Genomic DNA, 20132 nt, shown 5'->3' on the forward strand with positions numbered 1-20132 from the left:
AAGCTTTCTTCCAATCTAGGCAATATTTTCTGGTGTGGATCACATTACAGGTGTTACAAAATCAAATCCCTTCCTATGTATCATATATTTTAGATACTAACTTTTCTGAGAGGCAATGTTTAAATACAGTCTGAGTAATACAAAAGCTTATAGGGGTAAGATACATAATGGAAGCATACCTATTTCATCAACACTGAAACATTTTTTATCGTACAGTTCATTTTTACTGGCAAGCTGAACACAATATGGTGTCCACACAGAGGTGTAGGACGCGTTGAAATAACAGCTATTTTTTCCTGAAGTGATATAATCAGGGCATTCTTTCCAGTCTTCCTCATTACTAGAATGACAACAAAAATGCAATATTCATGAGAGAGAGAGAGATTTATAGACCTTACAAAGTCCAAATTACAGGTGTTAAAAGACACAGTACTGATAAGTTGTAACATTTATGAAAGGGAGAAAAATATGTCAGTATTGATGGTGATTTTCAATGAAACCACTACTGAAGCAACCTTCATAACTAAGTTTAGGCACTCATGTACTCTTAACGGCATTTCTGAGCTTTGGATGCTGCTTCAAAAGCACTGATGGCTCACACTCAGGAAAGTGCCCAGCTGTGGATGCTGCAGGAGCACAAACCAACCCAGGACCATACGATGTAAAAGAAGAGAAAAACAGTGCTGTGACTGAGGAAGGGCTACATTGCATGGGATACAGAACTTCTAAAGCACAAGCTTGGAATTGCTAGCAAGAAAACCTCTTTTACATTTTCACAATGACTTTTTTCAAAAATTCATAAATGTTCTTTGTAAATAAAAGAACTGCAGCAGGAGATATCACATCCATTTCAGCTCGTAAAAAAGACAAACCAGTAGAGTTATAGAGTGGCATAAACTTCAGATTGAGATAGCATTATTTTAACTACAGCTAAGCTTAGACTACTCAGTACGTTCAGAAAGGTCTTCAGTTAAAACAAAATAGGAATGGCTAAGTAGTTATTAATACTCTATAGGAAAAGTGACAGATGTATTCAACATTTCTGAAGTCACCTTAGAAAAACAAATCTCATAGCAAACAGACCTGCTGTTGTTTGTTTTTATCTCAATACTCTTTCTCAGCACAAATACAAAGTGAAAAACGATCTTTTCAAAAATTACAGTCCTACTTTGTTAAAAATATGTACCATAAATGCTTATTCTTACTAAGAGCCACTGAAAATGTTCAGAGGCATGATTACATCAATTACGCCAAGTGCAGCCTTCAATACTGGAGTGGGTGCTCTAAAAACTAGGTAAGGCAGATGCTACATAAATTAGAGTAAGAAACATTTCTGCCACTGGTCTTGTGCCCAGCTGATGAGACCAGACACTGTTCTGAATGAAATGCTGTAACTCTGCCAGTCAGGACTTGGTAAAGGTGCACATGGTTAGATGCTATGGCTTCTGTGAACAGAAGACTGGTTTAGATGACAGAATTCAGTCCTGAGCTTTAGCTGTTGCTTGCATGTTGAAACAGAAGTACTTTTACCACATCTTTTATTGCAGTATTCTAATTTCTAGGACAAAGATGAAATATGTAATCTGCTCAATGTACATGGTATTGCTTCATTGTGGAGTTTAATTAATTTTTAACGTTTGTAACCTCATCATATATGCTATTGACAACTATCAGCTAAACATTTAAACATAAAGAGTGTGTCCTTCCCCATGGCAGAGGGTTGGAAAATAGGTGAACTTTAAGGTCCTTTCCTTCCCAAACCATTCTATGATTCTGTTATTCCATGATTCTCTGATTTCTGAACGGTCTCAGAGTAACTCAGAAAGCCAGCCTTGCTGTTAGGCTCAAGTCTGCTATGGAAATGTATCATCATCATCATAATCATCAAAAAGTGTCTGTAGATCAAAAAGATCAAAACTCTATTCATTAGAGGGAACAGAAATTCACATCCTCCTTTTCCTGTGAACAGAAGGCCTATTTTATTTAACAGCCATTACTGGTAATGTCCATGTCCTTTTTCAGGCTAATCATTGTAACAACCTGAAAATTAAAAAAGCTTGAAGAGGAACGTGAATCATAATTGAACAGGACTCAATGAAACATTATCCCCATATCAGAGCAGCCTTTTTCCCTGGACCTGTACCTGTACCTTCAGACTTTATCACAGCAACTGATCAATGGTAACTTTATAAAACTTTAATAAAAGTTTGAAAACTTCCACATCTGTGCACAGATATAAGGAATCGCGGTATTGCAGTTTAGACAGATACAGAATAAACTGAAGTTGCCTACTAAGAAATCCTTACCCAAGCCATATAGTGTTCAGTTTTGGATTCTGCACTCTGGACTAAAATTAATAAGAATGTGTTCTTAATTATCTGTCAAATAATGTTTGTTGCTGCAAATGGCATAATAATTACCAATAAATTCTGACATTGAAAAAAATGTACTTAAAACATAGTTTTATACCCTTAAAAACAGAATGGCTCATATCACAGCAAAAAAATTAACAGTAACAACCTAACAAGAATGGCAAAATAAGTAACTTCTCTCTCTTTTCCTGTTTCAGCTTTTATTACCTTTTCTTGTACAAGAGCTGTATTATTCTTGGAGCAGTGAGGTTATAAAAATTTCCAGCAGTCCAATAACATGAGAATGTCTCCATTTCAGGTGATCTGCATTTGCTGATTTGCGGCCACTGCAAAAGGTCTGTCAGGAAAAAAAGCAGGGGACAGAAGGATACACATTAAACAAATCCAAAACCCAGACTAACATGCTATTAAAATGAAACTCAGCACTTTTAATGAATAATTAAATTTTCTTCTAATCCCTTATGTATAATGAGGCAAGATTTAATTCTTCTCATGTGCATACATGTAAATGACTATAGAATCCAAATTTACAAGATGGGCCAATCTCTCTTTTGTACAGTGTAGAAGTGATAGTATTACAGCCTGACACTTGGCGTGGGGATTTGCCAGCCCTGTAGCTGTAACTGAATAGAATAGAAAAGTCTATTTTGGATGGAAGGGACCTAAAACAACCACCCAGTCCAACTGCCTGGCCACTTTAGGACTAACCAAAGGTTAAAGCTTGTTATTAAGGGAACTGTCCAAATACCTCTTAAACACTGGCAGACTTGGAGCATTGACCCCCTCTCTAGGATGCTTGTTCCAGCATTTGACCACTTAAAGAAACTCTTCCTAATGTCCAGTCTAAACCTCTCCAGGTGTAGTTTTGAACCATTCCCATGTGCCCTGTCACTAGCACTCTTACCAGCTTTGTTTCCCTCCTTGAGATGCAATCAAGGACCTTCAAATCAAGGATCTTCAAATCCGGTACTGCAGAGCTTCTACCACACTCACCACAGCTCAGCACGTACCTACCTGAGACGTGTCACAATGCCTGCTCATGACAGAAGCTACCTTGAGCTGAGCTCAGGTTTGTGTGCACAGCGCTGTGTGGATATAACCTTGTTCTGAGGGAGATAAGGGGACCTCTAAGCATGGCCTGTTAGGCCACATGCCATTTCTATATCCATAATTTCTATTCTTTGTCAAAACTGAAACAGTGAAAGGTCATAAAATGACTGCTACAATAATTTAGCCTCATCAACCCTTGTGAGAAAAATAAAAACAAAAGTTGCAGGTATGACTCATTGCTTTCAAAGTAAAGCCTTAACTTTTTCCTGATTTTGAATGGTCTAATTGCCAGTGTTCCCTATTTGGCCTGGAAAGCTTTCAGATGAAGATCAAATGCACATGGAATTGTCTACCTCTCTTCACAGACTGAGAAATATGATCATTTATTTAAGAAAATTTCTCCAAAAGACACTTAAGATGCAGATGTTCGTCAGGTATTGGGTGGTGAAATGATCCCTGAAAAGGGAATGACATAATGCTACTACACCCTGTGTGCAAAGTCCTTTGAGAATGTTTTGGCGGTATCACAGCTGTGAATATCTGAATTTCATTAAAGATATAAGGAAGAAACGGCTTATATCAGGGTGCTGAAACCCTGGAACAGGTTGCCCAGAGAGGTGGTAGGTGCCCCACTCCAGAAACATCCAAGACCAGGCTGGACGAGGCTCTGAACAACCTGGTCTAGTTGAAGATGTCCTGGCTGATTGCAGGGGATTGAACTAGAGGATCTTTACAAGCGCCTTACAGCCCAAACCGTTCTGTGATTCTGTGATAGTACTTGATATAAGATATTTACCCTCAAAGTCAGAAAAAGCATTGAGATACAGTCATCCACAAGCACTATGCACTTCCTCCTACACAAGAGGATATTGTGGCCTTCCTGAACGTTGACTCCTTTATTTATGGCTCAGACAGACACAGCCATGCCTGAACAATCTGTGTTTCTTGGGCTCAAAGGTTTAAATTGTGTGCTCTATATTATACACTGCCAAGCATCCACATCAGACAGTAACTAATACATGAGTATTATGAATTTCTGTTTTGCTCATCCCATACAATTGTACACTTTGAACAATAAAAAAGGCCTGAGCAAATATATTTCACAACCTGGTTAGATTAAACCTCCTACCCTCCCGTCCCCTCCTCTGCCTCCCCAAAGCATTGAGAATTCATCTTGCCATCCTAAGATAACTGAAGTTTGATTAGAAAGATTTAAACAAAGTTGGCTTTTTTTTTCCTTAGCCAGCATGTTCTATTTCACTCAACCTTAAATAAGTTTTTTTTAAAGCTGAAAAAAATTTTGAAATGAACTGTTGCTACAAATGGAAGAAAATGGCACTGTTCTTTTTTCAAAAAATATTAAACCAGAATATTTTTACTATTGTGCCTGAATTTTCTGGTATGGTATTCAATGTTTGACAGCTTTGGCAAAACTCCAAAGTGCTTCTGGGATTGACCAGAAGTTTTACAGTTTTCATGTGGTAGATGTCTTTGTTAGAAACAGCACATGATCACAATCATGCAAATTGTCATAACATAAATCCAAAGTAAAAGAATAAAAGGTTCAACAATAGCATTATATTTATACTTTTAAAAAGTGTGTTCCAGCTTTCAAACTTGAATTTTCTTATTTAATTGAAAATCAAATACTTATATAAAAGCAAAACAAAGAAAGATAAACAGAAGAAAAAAACAGAAGAAAGAAGAATGAATTAAAATTTCTGCCTTTACTTCAAAGACATGAATGAAATTACCTCAATTGCATAATACCTATAATCAGGAAGATATGTGTCTCTCCCTTCTTCTATAAACAGATAGTGTGGAAGGAAGTACATGGCTTTTCCTGTTTCTATCCTTAGCTACATGCATATATAGTTATTTTTACTGTAACAGATTAAGAATTCGAGAAAATTACATACTGGAAAACTCCCCTAAATTATAATATTTTTGTTGATGTATTTATAGCTGTATTTATAGCTAGAATATACAATATTTAAAGACCATGCAGAGCCATGTTCTCATCTCTTGGGGTAAATTAAGTAATGCTGTTACTTTTTAACATAATGGAATGAACTGAATCAAATAAAACTTCACTTAGATTTTGAGAAGTCCAGCAGAAGCTTAGATATAGGCTCTACAATGTCTTAATAATCAATTCTCTGGAATTTACCAGCTTTATGGACACTTTCAGATGTACAAACTCTTTTAGGAAAATGATAATAACATAGCCAGAATGGCATAATTTGCAATGGAGAGGATTATCAATGCAGAAAACAAATTAAGACTTGGTCACTTACATCCTAACGTCAGAGGAATGTATCCCTAAGTCTCTCTTTTCCACTTCATCATGATAGGACTGTTAATTCTTTCTCTTATAGACGTTCCTTCAACAGACGCAAGAATTTTTGAACAGGGAGTATTTTTGTTTGGGATTCAGTATTCCCTGTTAACCGGTTTATAGCAATACATATATTTTAATTTTATGACTATTTGAAAGAAATATTATCTTATGATAAATGTTTCCAGTTTCTGTGTCAAGTTTCCAGCCTTCAAAACCACAGGTTTTGTGACTGACTGAAGAAAACTTTAACATATTGACTTGTGTAAGTCTTGGCATTCCTGGAGTAGAGCTCATGAATTCCTTGTTTCCACACCAGTCAGTTATCAGCGTTGTGCAGGACCCTGTGTGAGCTCCATCTGAACAAACTGTCCCAGAATGTGATAACTGTAAGCAATAGCTCAGGTGAATGCATTTAGGCAAAAAGGTAGCAGGGTACTGAAGGTAAAGGCTGTCAAACTGAGATTTTAAATAGACTAGAAGAGCAAAACAAAGAAGAGCAAAACAAAGCATGGATGCACACTTGCTCTTTTCCTATCTAATCCAGTAAGTTCCAGTCAAGCTGTCATTAATAAAACCACTTGCTTTATTCAAGATAATGGCTTGACCAAATATGCCAATTCAACAGGGAAAAAAACATGGAAAAATGTGTCAGAAAGCTAATTCCTTTAGAGATTGAATTTCCGTTTCTCTTTCCTTTTTCTTCTCCCTTCCCTCCCTTCCTTAAAAGTCCATCTAATGAAATAAAACTTTAAAAGGAGCTGCAAGTGGAAGAGTAAAGAACTGAAATGTGTAACTGGGGTCCAGCAAAACAGTTTATCATCATCTTGGGGAAAGTCCTACTGCCAGAGGAGTACCAGACCTCTAGTACTTCTGCAGGGACAATGGTGGAGGAGTACAAAAGTTGTACAGAAATGTCCCACTTACTAGTGTGGAACCTTGGTAGGTGAAATAATAATGAGGATATGACTGATTCATAAAAACCAATCTAATTAAACAGAAAATGAAAAAAAGGCGCTGTACTTTAGTTGAACAAAAGGAGGTGTTTCTGGTTGTGAATTTTTGAAGGTATACATAGAATTATCCATTATCAGAACATCCTGTACCAGTCAAACTTACAGCTAAGTTAAACTTACAGAAGTATAACATGTCCCAATACGCAAATCAGTGATAGATGAAACCTTACGCAACAGCACATCTCTTCATATAATCCGCTCCGAAAGCACATACAATGTGTCACTGCTAGAGCGCAATAGAAAAAGGTGGAAATGCAATATAAGGAAGGGAATTCGTTACATTTAACACTGAAAGCAGCTATGAAGAGTTGCAGTACTATTTCCTGTAGCTCGAATTTGTACATTGGCAGTAAATGCTCTGTCAATTAGGTCTTGCTCCTGAACCCACCAAGCTCATCAAAGGCTGCATCACTTAATAAGAGCCAGTTGATTTCTATGCTACCAGCAAATTCTAATTTGTTTAAATTGGGCAGCAAAATGAACCACATTTGGTGTCAGTGGATGATATTTTAAATAGGCACAATCTAGTACTAATAAATTGTCAGACATCCTATACAGAGAGTGGGAGATTCAGTACAGGGAGACAACAACTAGGTTGCTTCTTCATCAGGCTGCTTGCTAACCTGACCCAGTTTTTGCCCTAAGTAAAACCTGCCCATAAAGGCCCAACAAGTTCTTTATTCTTTTTTGGGGAAAGAATAAAATTTCTTTCATAGCAGTAATAAATCAGATCCTTTTGTATGAAATACTTGACAGAAACAAAGCAAAGCTTAATAACTCAAATATGCTGTATTACAGTGAAAACAGAATGGAAATGCTGCATAGGAGAATATTTTGCCCATGGAGTAAGTCTAAATATTTTAATAGTTCATGATAAATTCAGGTGTTTTGCTTAGAAGTATGAAAGTTGAATAAGTGTTTACCTCTGCGTTGAAGACTAATTTGGTGACTGCTACTTTGAAATACATTATGTAGGCATCCCTGAAAAACAGATAACTATTCAGGCTGTTCTTTCAGAAAAAAACTTCTGTCTTTTGTCAAGTGAGACTGATGTAGTTAAAAGCATAAAAGCCTGCAGAAGCAGATCTTATTCCGTAGCATAGAAGTCCAACGGCTGTGCTGGTTTCCCACACTTCCTGTGCTACTAAGCATCCACAGAACAGAAATCAACATGGCTCATTGATGTGGTCCATAAGGGTAGTACACAAAAACTAAGTAAATAAAGCTCAGGACTGAGGGAAATAGCAATCATGCAGCGTTACTTGGTACCATTGCCCATGAGACAGTACAGGGAGCAGAAAGGATGTGCACATGTGTCATGTTCATGGCACTTGTTATGTGCTTTTCAAATCATGCCCTCCCATGTGCACTGGTAGAATCAAGTGATTTCTGTTGCAGGCAAGCCCCATCTACTGGCCTGCCTTCATATACAACAAATAAAGAGAAGCAAAGCCAAAGGTCATGGTATCTGTAAATGAAAGGCAGTTAATGTAAAAAAACCCATTTCCAATTCTCTCTTAATTGCTTACATAGTTGTAACTTAAATTGAAATGACATTTTCAAGAAATTATGTACAAAAATAATAATGTGTAATGTTTTTATCTGTTACAGCCATTGCTGGAGATGTTCAGTATTGACTAGCATTATGTGGTAGGGCATATGAGGAAATATGAAAGCACAAATGAGGTCCCGTGGGCAAATAGAATGTGCAATTAGCAAATACCACAAAAGGTCTTTCATGTCCTTCTCCATGGGCATGAAGAAAGTCCAAACAAATTCTACAGTACTGAAAAAATTTTCAACATTCTTCTTTCTCCTGCATATGTACTAGCAATTTCTTGTCTGAAGCCCAGCTCAGAGTTAGCAGCTGTCTAAAACTAAATACATTGCTCCCCACCATGCAACGATGACAGGTTATCCTTGCTGAGATGTGGCCCCTCCCAAACTACCAGAGACTGGTGCTCAGAACCAGCACTAGAAAGACAAGCATTCTAGAAAGGCAAGCTAAATTCAACCCAGCATTCCCAATCCAGGCTAAAACACCTTCCCAAACTATAAGTCAAAAGCACTCAGAGGACATAGGGAGTTAGATTATCAGGTGTGAACCCAGGTTAAGAACTGCAACTTGACAAAACTTAATGAAAAGTCACTCTAGGGCATATCTTAATGGTCCTGCCTAAATTTTGCAACTCACTTCCCTTGTTTTAACATTAGCTCCCTTCCGATAAACAAGAAGATGTGTGGAGGGGGCACTTTGACAGCACTACGGCAACTACTGGAACCGGATAAGGGTAGCCAGGTCTTGGTCTGACCAGGGCACAAGGAGGAACCAAGTCTTGAGCCCCAGAGCCTAGTGAAGGTGTCTGGGGCATGGAGCTCACAATGGGCAGGGCACTGTGGAGCACACTTCGCAAAACCAGGCAGCAGCAAACACCTGTACAGTGGTGTTTGTTAGGAAAGCAAACAGCACAAGTGCCAGCCGAGAACAATACAGAACTTCCTTTAACAAAGGAAAAGCTACAGCACAGCTAACACCTGCAGTGGGAGTAGAGAAACAGAGCCAAAACAGAGAGAAAAAGAGAAAGAAAAAGGAGGACAAAGATGTAGGAGAAAAGAAGGATGAAAAAATGACATGTTTGGAAAGAAAAGCACAAGAGGGCAATAAGTGGGTATGAGAGGAAGGCAGGGAAGGGCAGCAGAAGACTTGAGGTAAAGGCAGAACAAGCATGATATTGACAAACTAGAAATGAACCAGTGAAATTTAAAAATCAAACCAGAGAAGAATCAAAAGTATTGTTTTCTCCTCCTTTTACCCTCAAACCTAAAAAGAACATGAGTCTATGCAATTTTGTAATGCTTTTGTAAGAACATCCTTTCGTGTGGGTTTCAAAAGGAAAATCATTGTGACAATAGTTCTTTCCCCTCTTAAGCAAAGTTCTAGTACTCCTACGAGCATTGTCCTTTTAATAACATTTGTAAAGCAACATTCTCCACTCCTAATGGTCAGAAATGAAGCCAGGATTGTGATAGACCATTTAAAAGTCCTGCAAATTTACAAACAAGTTTTATTTGAAAAAAAAACCCAATCAGCCAATCAGAGTAACAAGCAGTTCTCACAGCCATGACTTGACATATGTGCTTTGGATGCTGGCTGGATTCCTGCACATGAAAGGAAATGTATGTGACACAGCTGTAAATTACAAATAGGGAGTATCTGAAGTTCTTCCCAAAATGGGAAAGTTGCTGAGTTGGACGCATCTTGACTTTATCTGAAATTGAGGATGATGAAAATACCAAACAAAAGAAGAGATCATGTCAATGATATTAGACTGATGGAATTAAGTCAACAGTGGAAAAACACACCCCCACCTCCAGAAGTACTGGCAATTCAGCACTAGGATGAACAAAACACCAGAGAACATACAAATGGGAGACGCTCATGACTCAGAAGTGAGCTGGGCTTAAGGGAATAATACATATTTTCCTTCAGCTTTTATTTCTGTCATCTGGCTGTGAACCTAAAAGATCTGATCATCTCAATCAACATCATCTCTGGGTGGCCAGAAGTAACCCTTCAGACTAATCCTTATTTTACTACTGCAGAGGAGATTTGGACAAAACAATCATATTCAAAATCACAGTGGACAGATTTATAGAGGAATTTTTTTTTTTTTTTTACAGACTGCCAAAAGTGATTTACATTATGTATCCTCTGCTGAACTTGACTTTCTCTGACACGTGTTTTGTCTTTCTAAGAACCCAGTGCTGTCAACCCTGAACTTCAGAGCTTAGATAGGGAAGGGTCACAGACAGAACACTTGAAGTACTTTACAGTACTTGAAATAAAGGCTCCTGAGATATTCTTGAAGTTTGAATGCTATTAAAAAATGGGTCTTTCACATTTGGCTTGTTTCCCATGTTCCTCCAATGACATTTCAAAAACCAGTCTTTTCAAATGACCATACAGGTGTTTAGAGGGAAGACGTGATTTTTTACATTTCTTGACAGGAAAAAACCAAGCCCAAACATTCAAGTTAACTACTAGGTCTCCCGAATTACTGCAGTCTTCAGCATTCCTAAGAAGACTTCATTTCTGATAAAAGCATAGACTTTTAACAATACTATGCCGAGGAGGGGCTCATTCCCCTGAGTGCCATTCATGCAGAAGGAATATAGTTTTCATGCTTTATTTAGATTAACAAAAGATTAATAGGCACTATCAATAAGGAAAGATCTAATGAGCCTTTAAAACAATCATAGACATATAGGTCAGTCAGGAAATGGTCTTACATACCATTTACAGGAACACACTTCCTTCTCCTCTAGGAGCTCTCCAGTATGCAGTTAAAGTCAGGAGCTTATGAATATTTTATACACAACACATGAAGAGTTTTCCAACTGCCCTCATTCAAGTTATCATTAAAAAGTTACACAAAATCTCCCCAAAACATTGCAGGGGAGAAACAGGAGCAGCAGAGAGGTTTGCTTTGTGAGCCCCAAATGAGTTCAGATGGTCACAACAAAGAACAGTTGCTAAGTCCAAAATGATTATTAAGAAAATCCTGCCATCAACACCTTGCTGCAGATGCGTCGGACACACATTAAAGACACACTAAGTGCCAGTCACTTAGAAAGCTCCATTTGCAATCAGTTTTCTAAATGCTGGTGGTTAGTCACTGATTTATGTGCTGTTCACTGACACTAGGTATTACACTGAGATACACCTCGCCTGCTTTAGAGACCTTGTAATTTTGGAAACCTTGAAGGCAGGTACTGCAAAACTCATCTCCTACAGCAACCATGTGTCACCTCACTTCTTACTCAACTTCCCTTCCTCTCTTGAGTTCTCTCTCTGTAGCCTTGTACTAGTTTGAAAACAAACCAGTGGGAGGCACCAAGTCAGAATAACAATTTAATGGAAATTAAAGAAAAGGGGAAAAAAAAGGTAAAAGAAAACACTGTCAAACTGACAGAGTCAAGGTACAACGTGACACCCTGTTAGGCAGGGTGGTGGTAGCAGTCTGGTAGAATGGTGGCTGCAGTCCTCTGAAGCAGTGATCCTGTAGTAAAACAGTCTGCTCTTCCTCAGGAAGTCCAATGGTGGCTGCGTAGCTCCTGTCCTCTGGAAATCCAGTGGGAAGCCCGTGTCTCTGGTGTTCAGCCTCAGCTTATATCCACGCTGGGATGCTTGGTTCCTCCCTCTGGGTGGAGCATCTCACGATGGGGTAACGAGTCATGAGGCAAAGTGTTGATTAGGCTCATTAACAGAAGATAGTCCGGAGGGAGTTATCTCTGAGTCAGGCGGCAGGACAATGATGGGCCATTAACAGAAAGATAGTCTGGGGGGAGGAGGCAAGGAAACACTGCCCCACCTGATTTCAACGGCTGATGGGGATGGTAATAGAATACACTGCAACCCAGGACAAGCCTCTGCTAATCTGTAAATGTCAGCAAACACACCATTAAAGCCAGAAGTTTTTCTGTTATTTTGCTCCAGTGCCTTAGTAAGGGCAAATTGATCTTCCAACAACTCACAGACCACTTGTGTGCATTTAGCCAGATTTGCCTGACTACAGTCTCACAACTGTGATGATTCCATCTACACCCCTGCACAGTGAGAGAAAGAGTTTGCTACTTAGACAGGTCTAAACAGTAATATTATAATCACACCATCTTGTCATCAGCAACTGCAAGCTGTAATTATGTAAGATGACCAAAATGACATTTTTGGCACACTGAGGAACATGAGATTAAGTGATTAAGTCCCTCTACAGGTGAGAAGAAAAACCTGATGAGCTCAAGAAGGTTAGACTTGTCTTTAAAAACAATGAATACGAAAAGCTGTGAGGATGATTCGTGTGAGATCATCCCTAAGTGATGACACGAAGTTTTACTTCAGGTAATTGTTCTGTGTCAGCAAAAAACTCCTCTCTAGTTAGTGCTGGTTGTACTACTGTATGAATCAACATCACCAGGTAAAATGGAGTTACACAAGTCTAAGACAGAGACAAAAACAAAATCCAGTTTAGTTTTGGGTAGAAACTTACTCTTTAATTTCCTACTACAATTAATGTTGGCAGCCTTGTTTCACATGCCATGTGGTTTACCAATTTTGCTCAGAATATTTAAATTTTTTTAAGAAATATCCTCAGAACATGTCTTTAAGGAAGTTTTATAGAAGTTACCATGTCACTGCACAGTCACAGGTCTTTTGTACTAGTCTTGGCAGGCGCAAATACAGTGAACCACAAAGAAGAACATTATGACTTCTTTTTCAACAAGAAGACATTGACAGCAATATTTTCCAAATTTCTGAGGTGTAGAATTTTAGTAATCATCAATAAGCATATATTTGTTCTTAATAGACCATTTCTGAAGTGAAATTTTTGAAATCCAGGTTTTCAGCATCATGCTAAGAGTGGATCTTCCCATGGTACAAGCTGTTATATGGTAATGACTATGGGCAAATATCAATTGTAAATATTTTTACTGTTCACAGAAGTCTGAGACACTTTCAACAGTAATATAAAGAAATTTTTGTGAGATTTTCCTACTTTGTGATTATTTTTTTTTACCAATGCAATATGTTGTCTTATGAGTCTTTTAAATTTGAAATGTTATGGATAGTATTTTTCCTAAGTTTTTTAAATTAAGAAATGTCTAAGGCTGTATTGATATCGTTTAAGAAAACAGAGACTAAATGATAAGACCAGAATCAGAAAACATTGGGCCATAAAGTAAATGCAAACACCTGTTTTAAAGCAAATAATATGCAATGTTGATATGTGAAAGAAAATGAAAGGAAAACTAACCTGCTTTGGCTTGTTTTCAGTAATGTACTTAAGTAAAACAAAATCTGATTAAATAAAAGATGAGCTATATATTTGATCAGATTTCAATGGTGAAGTACTATCTGAAGATGGAAAACCTAATGTTTATGACTAACTAATGACTAACTTATCTCCCAAAAACAAGTACATTTCTTGAATGCAATTCAAATTGGGATCAGAAAGTCTTTGTAATTATTCCCATATTTTTGCTGTACAGATAGCTGCCTCTGTTATAGCAACAAGAGTGACCTTGTGAAATGTTACCCTTTTACTTAGGTACAATTCTTGATTATAGAGCAAATCACACTGTCTCAGTTTATTTAAACAATTGCCAAGTCTTGATGGTCCTGCAGAGCCAGTGCAAGTTTTGAAAGGTGAGATGAATTATGAATTATGGCATGTGTTTCAACAGACTTTGTCAAGAGACAGTTGCAGAATCCTTACCTTGAGACTTATACTGGTGAACCCCTCATACAACATTTAAATATTCCTGTATTTTCAGTTACTGCAGAAATTATTATGTTAAGCTAAAAGCAGCCCACAAAAAAGTGAAAAAAGACAGAAGAAAAAAAGGAAGAAAAAGCATGCGGAAAGAAGACAAGAACCCAATTATGAACTATAAATCCTATGACACCTATATTTGGAAGCAGCTTTTTAAAGGCATGTTATAGAAAGAAGCTTAAACAGAAACTAAAAATGAACCTAAATTTTGTGATTCTTTCTATTTCAAAGAGCTGTTTGCTTTTGCCTGACCAGATGCTGGAGCTGCTCACCCCCACACAAGAAGGTTGTTTGCTTGCCCACACAGGCAGGGAGCTGCCCTGTCCCCGCACTCCGGACGGACATGGAACACCCCAGCCCAGCTCTGGCAAGGGTTACTGCTATCCTGCACCACACAGAGCAGCAAAGCAGGGTGAGGGGACACTACCAAGCCAGTGGGGAATGGTTGATTGGTGCCAAGCTGATCTCAAGGGTAGGAGTTTCATAGCCGTTTCCAAGTCTGGACAGTGAGAGACAGCCTCAAACAAATTTGGCTGTGAGGGAGGAAAGCACTCCCTTCTGCCTTACTTGGTGGAACAAACACCTGGCTGAGTGCTGCTTGAGGGATCGCAGGACAGACCGGAAGCCACAGCAGGAGACTGACTAAATAATTCTACATAAGCAAATAAGAAGGTGAGATATCAGCGACGTACACCTGCCAGTGAACAAAAAGCCCATGCACAAATGTTGTTACTCAACTGAAATAAGTGACACCAGTTAGTCTCTATTACAGCCATAGGTGATATTTATTCTGGTTTTCCAAAACGTCAAAAGGGACTGCACAAATTGGTATCTGCCCCACAAACCAGCCTAGGATCATTCACAAGCTCTGAGTAACAGACAAAACCCCCCTAATTTTAAAAAAACACTGGTTCTTTCAGAATATTTAATCTTTGCTATTCTGGGTAGCTACAAAATTATTTTTAATGAAAACATATAAAAAGAAAGAGCAAAATCTTTCTGTGGAAAGTTGACATTCAAGAAACTCAACAGAAAGGCAGAAGTTACAGCAAAATATTAGACCTCAAAAAGCTCAAGACAGAGGAAAAGGATTAGATGGCAAAAGTAATCATACAGTCTGTGTAACACGTTGCAACCTTTCAGACCTACTTGCACATACTGGCATGTCTAAGAAGTGAACTTGTCAATAACAGCCCATGATGTTTGCTCTCCATCATTGATTTTCAGGCCAGAATGATCCTGAACAGTCAGGCAGGTTTACATCAACCATTGTAGTTGAACTTTGCAAACTGTGAAAAACATGGATTTGTTTTCTAAAACACTGCAGTAAAGACTCCACCAAAAGAACAACACTATTTCCATTAAAAAGCCCTTCCTTGGCAGATGTTCATTTGTGTTTAATGCTGGTCCCAGCTGGATTAAACTCAGAAAAGCTGAGCTCAGCACTTCAAGCTTAGATGCTTATTTGCATCTCTACAGACAAATTCTTCTTCAGCTTGCAATCCAGCTGGGTATAGCCAGGCAAGGGTTACAGATTTTGTCCCATTGCCTTCAAAGCTGAGTTGAAGTCTCTGAGCAGGGGCTCCCCTGTGACTTTCAGCACCTTCCTTTTATAGCTGGGCTAAAAGTCATGTTAAAACAGGCAATGCAGTTATCCTTTGGAAAAAAAAAATATGCCTAGAGAGGCTATCTCGATTGCTTCCACCTACTCTGCACTGCATCACATACAAAGGTAAGTCTCTAGAGGGAATATGCAAACTGCAGAGGGGTCATTCAAAGCTCAAATCAGCATCAAAATCTGCAAAGTTCTGAGTTTATGGCAAACTTCTGGGTTTCTGCCACCTTGTTTATTTCAGTGACCAAGGCAACGTTACACTGAATGACATCAGCCATCATATTCTGATGGTTACCCCAGAAATAATGTGCAAATAATTTCTGCTGTGTCTGCACAACATGTGGTATTAGGGTAGTATATAGTATAATGTGATTACCTTCTGCATGATTAGCTTCTAGCAAAGACAGAGTCAGGCCCAAGAAAATAAAAATACATATCAGTATACTACTACTACTACTACTACTACTACTACTACTACTACTACTACCTGTTTTAATTTCAAAATAGAAAAAAATGTTGGTAACTTAGGAAACATGAAGATCATTCTGTCTCCAGATGCTCTCAGCTGTTTCTTTTGAAAAGGTAAGAAAAAACAGATCACATCAGACAGTGTCCAGGCAATAACAGAGATCTCTTCAACAAATTGATCTTTCACAAAACAACAAGAAGCTGAAATACATAACAGCTTAGTCTAAAAAAATAAAAAGATGTCCAAGTAGTTATATCCAAGTAATGGTCCTTTAAGTTTCAATATTAAGCTCACCCCCATTCCCTGAGATAGAAGAGTAATACAATAAACAAGAGGGACTGACATGGAGACATGTCCACTGGTGACACAGAAAATTCCGTCTGCATTTTACAATATGTCTCTCTGTTCCCTTTCTCACAAGCCAGCCAAGAGACTCAACTGCTTCAGGACTCAGAGAAAAGAGATGAGCAGACATGATCTTCGTACACTTTGTCCTGGTGAAAGGCTCCAGATGTTACAGCAGAAAAAAAATGGCAACTGTTCTAAGAAGAGAGGACAACTGAAATATGAAAGATTATATTCCCCACAATAGCACCATGTTCCCTCTGCTGCACCACATGTGGTCAGGGTCAGCTCCACAAGGGATTTCTGAGTACACACTGCTGCTCTTAGGCAATGAAAACATAAAATTAACAGTGCAGTTACAATCCACATCTCAAACCCCCTTCTTCACACTTACAGGACCAGCATTGTGTTTTCATACAACCATTTGATGCAGCCTTGCCATTTTGTCAGGCTCCCAGGAACCTCATTTATATTGACTTGATCAGTGTGACAGCAATGGAAGACAGCTGACTTTACATGCATACATCACACCTTCCTTCTCCCCTTCCTCCCTGTCCCTCCCATCCTTCTTCCTTTTCCCTGATGTTCAGTGTGGTTCTTCCTAAGATAGGAACACCACGTGGGTATTGCAGGAGGAACTGTCTGTGTGATTGCACAATTAATGCATTCCAGAGAGGGGGGAGCTGAGATGTTTACATTTACTTTGGAGCACATCAGACAGTAAAAGGGTATGAAATGCTGCTGGAGACTGGGACAACTGCGCAATCCGGCCTCCCAAGGTCACAGGCAGCTTCTGTGTGGATGCCTCTTCCCTGCCATGGCAGCCTGCAGGGTCCATCCAGCCCAAAGATAGAACACTCACTTTTGGATACCTGATAAAAGTGAGTAAGATTCAACCAAATATGGAGAAAAAATCCTAAAGCATCTCCATAGGTGTTTTGTTGCTTTGTAGTTGTGAATTCTGCAAGACCAAAGACTGTAAACCTGTATGTTTCTAGCTGAACCTGCTTATAACTCTTTAGATAATGTAAATCACTGCAATAGATGATAAAGTTGTTATTTAGATACTGTATTAGTAATAAATCCAATCATAAACTTCCTCACAAACACTGTGTCCTACTTCTCATATCTGACCAAGAAACCTTCCCTCTACAACTCTGCTACACTCAGTTTGGTCCCTTTGCTGCCCATGAAGTATCCAGTGCCATCAGGGATTTCCTCAAACATCTCAAGATACATATGAGAAACCTAAACAGTAAATCAAATCACACCCTAAACCAATGTATTTGCCTTATGCAGGAGCCACAGGATAGTCAACAGTTACAGGCTGGATAATCTCTCTGTGGGCTTCCTACTATTATCAGAGCAAGGGAGCGCAGGGAATCTTTCCATGCTGCTATCAGTTGTGCCTGATCTCTACAAACAAGACTGGCATCCCCTCTTTAACATCTGTAGCACAGTGATGTCAGAACGGCCCCACCGAACACTTCCCAGGGTGCTATGGATACATGCCACTACTGTTGCCCCAAAGCCTTCCTTGTTCTGTGTGGGCTCTACCACTTTCCTTCTCCCTAGGCTTCTTGGCATGCTTTCTGGGTGCAAAGACATGGAATCTCACCCTCTAACTTCAAAGAGCTTAATTCATGCCCTGAAGAAAGGAGCTGAGATGCTTTGATCTGCCATATGAAGATACTGATCTGCCACCTGGAGATACTGATCTCTCCTCCTTGACTGCAGTTCCTTGCCAGCTCCTGCAGCAGGCACAGCTGGCTGTGCTACGGGAAGAAGGAGGCTCCAAGGCCACTTGCTCTCTCCTGGCCCTAGAGTCTGTATGACCAGCTGGTATAATGGACCAGGGAAGGGAAGCAGCTGACTGCTATCACCAGAGGTGGTATTGGGGTGGGTTGGGAGCATGGTGGGGAAAAGGGTGTTTTCCAGCCAAATCAGTTTGTCAAACCATCTTTCCATGTGACTGCAAAAAAAGAGCTTTTGCCAGGCATGTGGGAGACAGCCATGATTTGGAAACAAGCAACCAGGCACAGATGAGCCCAATTCTTTCACTGGCAGTGAAAGCACTTATTTTGGGAAATAAAGAAACAAGAAACCACCCTTGCTCCTCATGAGGTGCCTAAGGCTGAGTGCCAGTGGTTCTGCACAGTTTAAAAATGATTCAGGGGTACACTGGGTGGAGTAAGAGGCACAAGCAGTACATTCAGTCCTTTGTCTTGGCCTGCAGTGTGGCTCCAGCAGCAGGAATGAGCATGAAAGACAAAAGAAATCAGCTTGCACTGTTTTCACTTGCCACACATGAACTTAATGTGAAAAATTTATATGGATTAAATGAACTTGAAATTTGGAAGAACATTTCTGTGTTGACTGTATAACCAGCTCCAGCAAGTTAGGCTCCAACGACTCTGAGATATGTGTATATTGAAGACTAATAAGCAAGCTGGTTTAGGAAACAACAACAGCATGAAGTTTTGTATAAGTTTACTGCCCAGCTTTACTTTGTTTGAAATTTGAAAAAATGAAGGTATTTTTTTACTCCTTCAATTTTTCTTAATCTTTAACTATGTTTTTTAGTTCTATCAGGAAGAATAAAAGGAAATGTCAAATTATAGTAACAATATGATTTTCAAGGTATAAATTACTCCAGCAAAACCAGAAACCAAAGAACATGGAAAATACTAACATATACCATGTAAAATTTCCAGGTTCATTTCTAGATGATTAAGCTTGAGAAAAACATCCAAATTAAATCACAACATTTCAATGAGGAGAGAAAGGGAAATTACGGTCTTCAAGAGACGGTGGCGATAACTGTAAAACAAAACTCAAAAACTTTAGTAGTTTTTGTGACCTCATCTAGCAAAAGAGAGAAAAATTGTTGGAAAATGGGAAGAGTAGTGAAAGTAGATTCAGGGTCTGCATGACAAAACAGAGATATAAGATAACAACCATGTTAAAATAAAACATGTATCTGTAGCAGAGCTAAGTCTTCCTTACACATCCCACAAAGAAATCTAGTATTCAAATGTTTTCCTCTTTGCTCGTATTTATTCATTTGAGGTGACAATCTCAGTATCAGGTACCTGTTTTTCATGGAAAACTCCGTCTGAAACAGTTTGGTGATTCTTAAGTGGTTTGCTCATGCTAAGTAAGTACTCTGGGTGTTCTTAATTTTGAAAATAGCTTTTGAATTAGGAACACCACGTCATTTTGTGGAAATTTGCTCCAATTCCACTACGCACCATAGGCTTCACACTGTGCCTAAATTTGCATTTGCCTAAATTACATTCCCTGGCATAAGGAACAATTTTATCATGCAAGGCGCAGCTAGACTTGTCTTAAAGTGACTGCTTATATAATGCTATTATAGGTCAGTGTAGGTCTCAGTCTGCTGGTGAGACGTTTGTGCGGTTATCTGAGCTGGGAAACCAAACATAGGAGTGATCCCTTTTGAGTTCTAAGGGCACAGAACATGGTGGCACACGTTGGAAATTCCTTACGACAGTGGCAAAATGCTGACAGATTAATCTACACCTGGCCCCTAAACATGCCTACGTATGTCTCACTGAACCATAAATCAAATATGT

The 20132-nt window shown here is 38.9% G+C and overlaps 1 protein-coding gene across 5 annotated transcripts in view; it reads right to left on the reverse strand.

The window, feature by feature from the left end:
• GHR (growth hormone receptor) overlaps positions 1 to 20132 on the reverse strand; it is a 152011-nt gene that overhangs the window by 13256 nt on the left and 118623 nt on the right. For 4 of the 5 annotated variants that reach the window (XM_032095338.1, XM_032095339.1, XM_032095341.1 and 1 more), the window contains 2 exons: positions 2580 to 2709; positions 180 to 340 (listed from right to left, as the gene is read on the reverse strand). In XM_032095338.1, coding sequence (XP_031951229.1) covers positions 180 to 340; positions 2580 to 2709 — 291 coding nt within the window. Of the gene's footprint in view, positions 1 to 179; positions 341 to 2579; positions 2710 to 6896; positions 6925 to 20132 lie in introns of those variants that run through there. The other variant, XM_032095340.1, reaches the window with a different exon arrangement.

This window comes from Corvus moneduloides, chromosome Z, assembly GCF_009650955.1.
Source record: "Corvus moneduloides isolate bCorMon1 chromosome Z, bCorMon1.pri, whole genome shotgun sequence".
Classification (NCBI taxonomy): domain Eukaryota; kingdom Metazoa; phylum Chordata; class Aves; order Passeriformes; family Corvidae; genus Corvus; species Corvus moneduloides.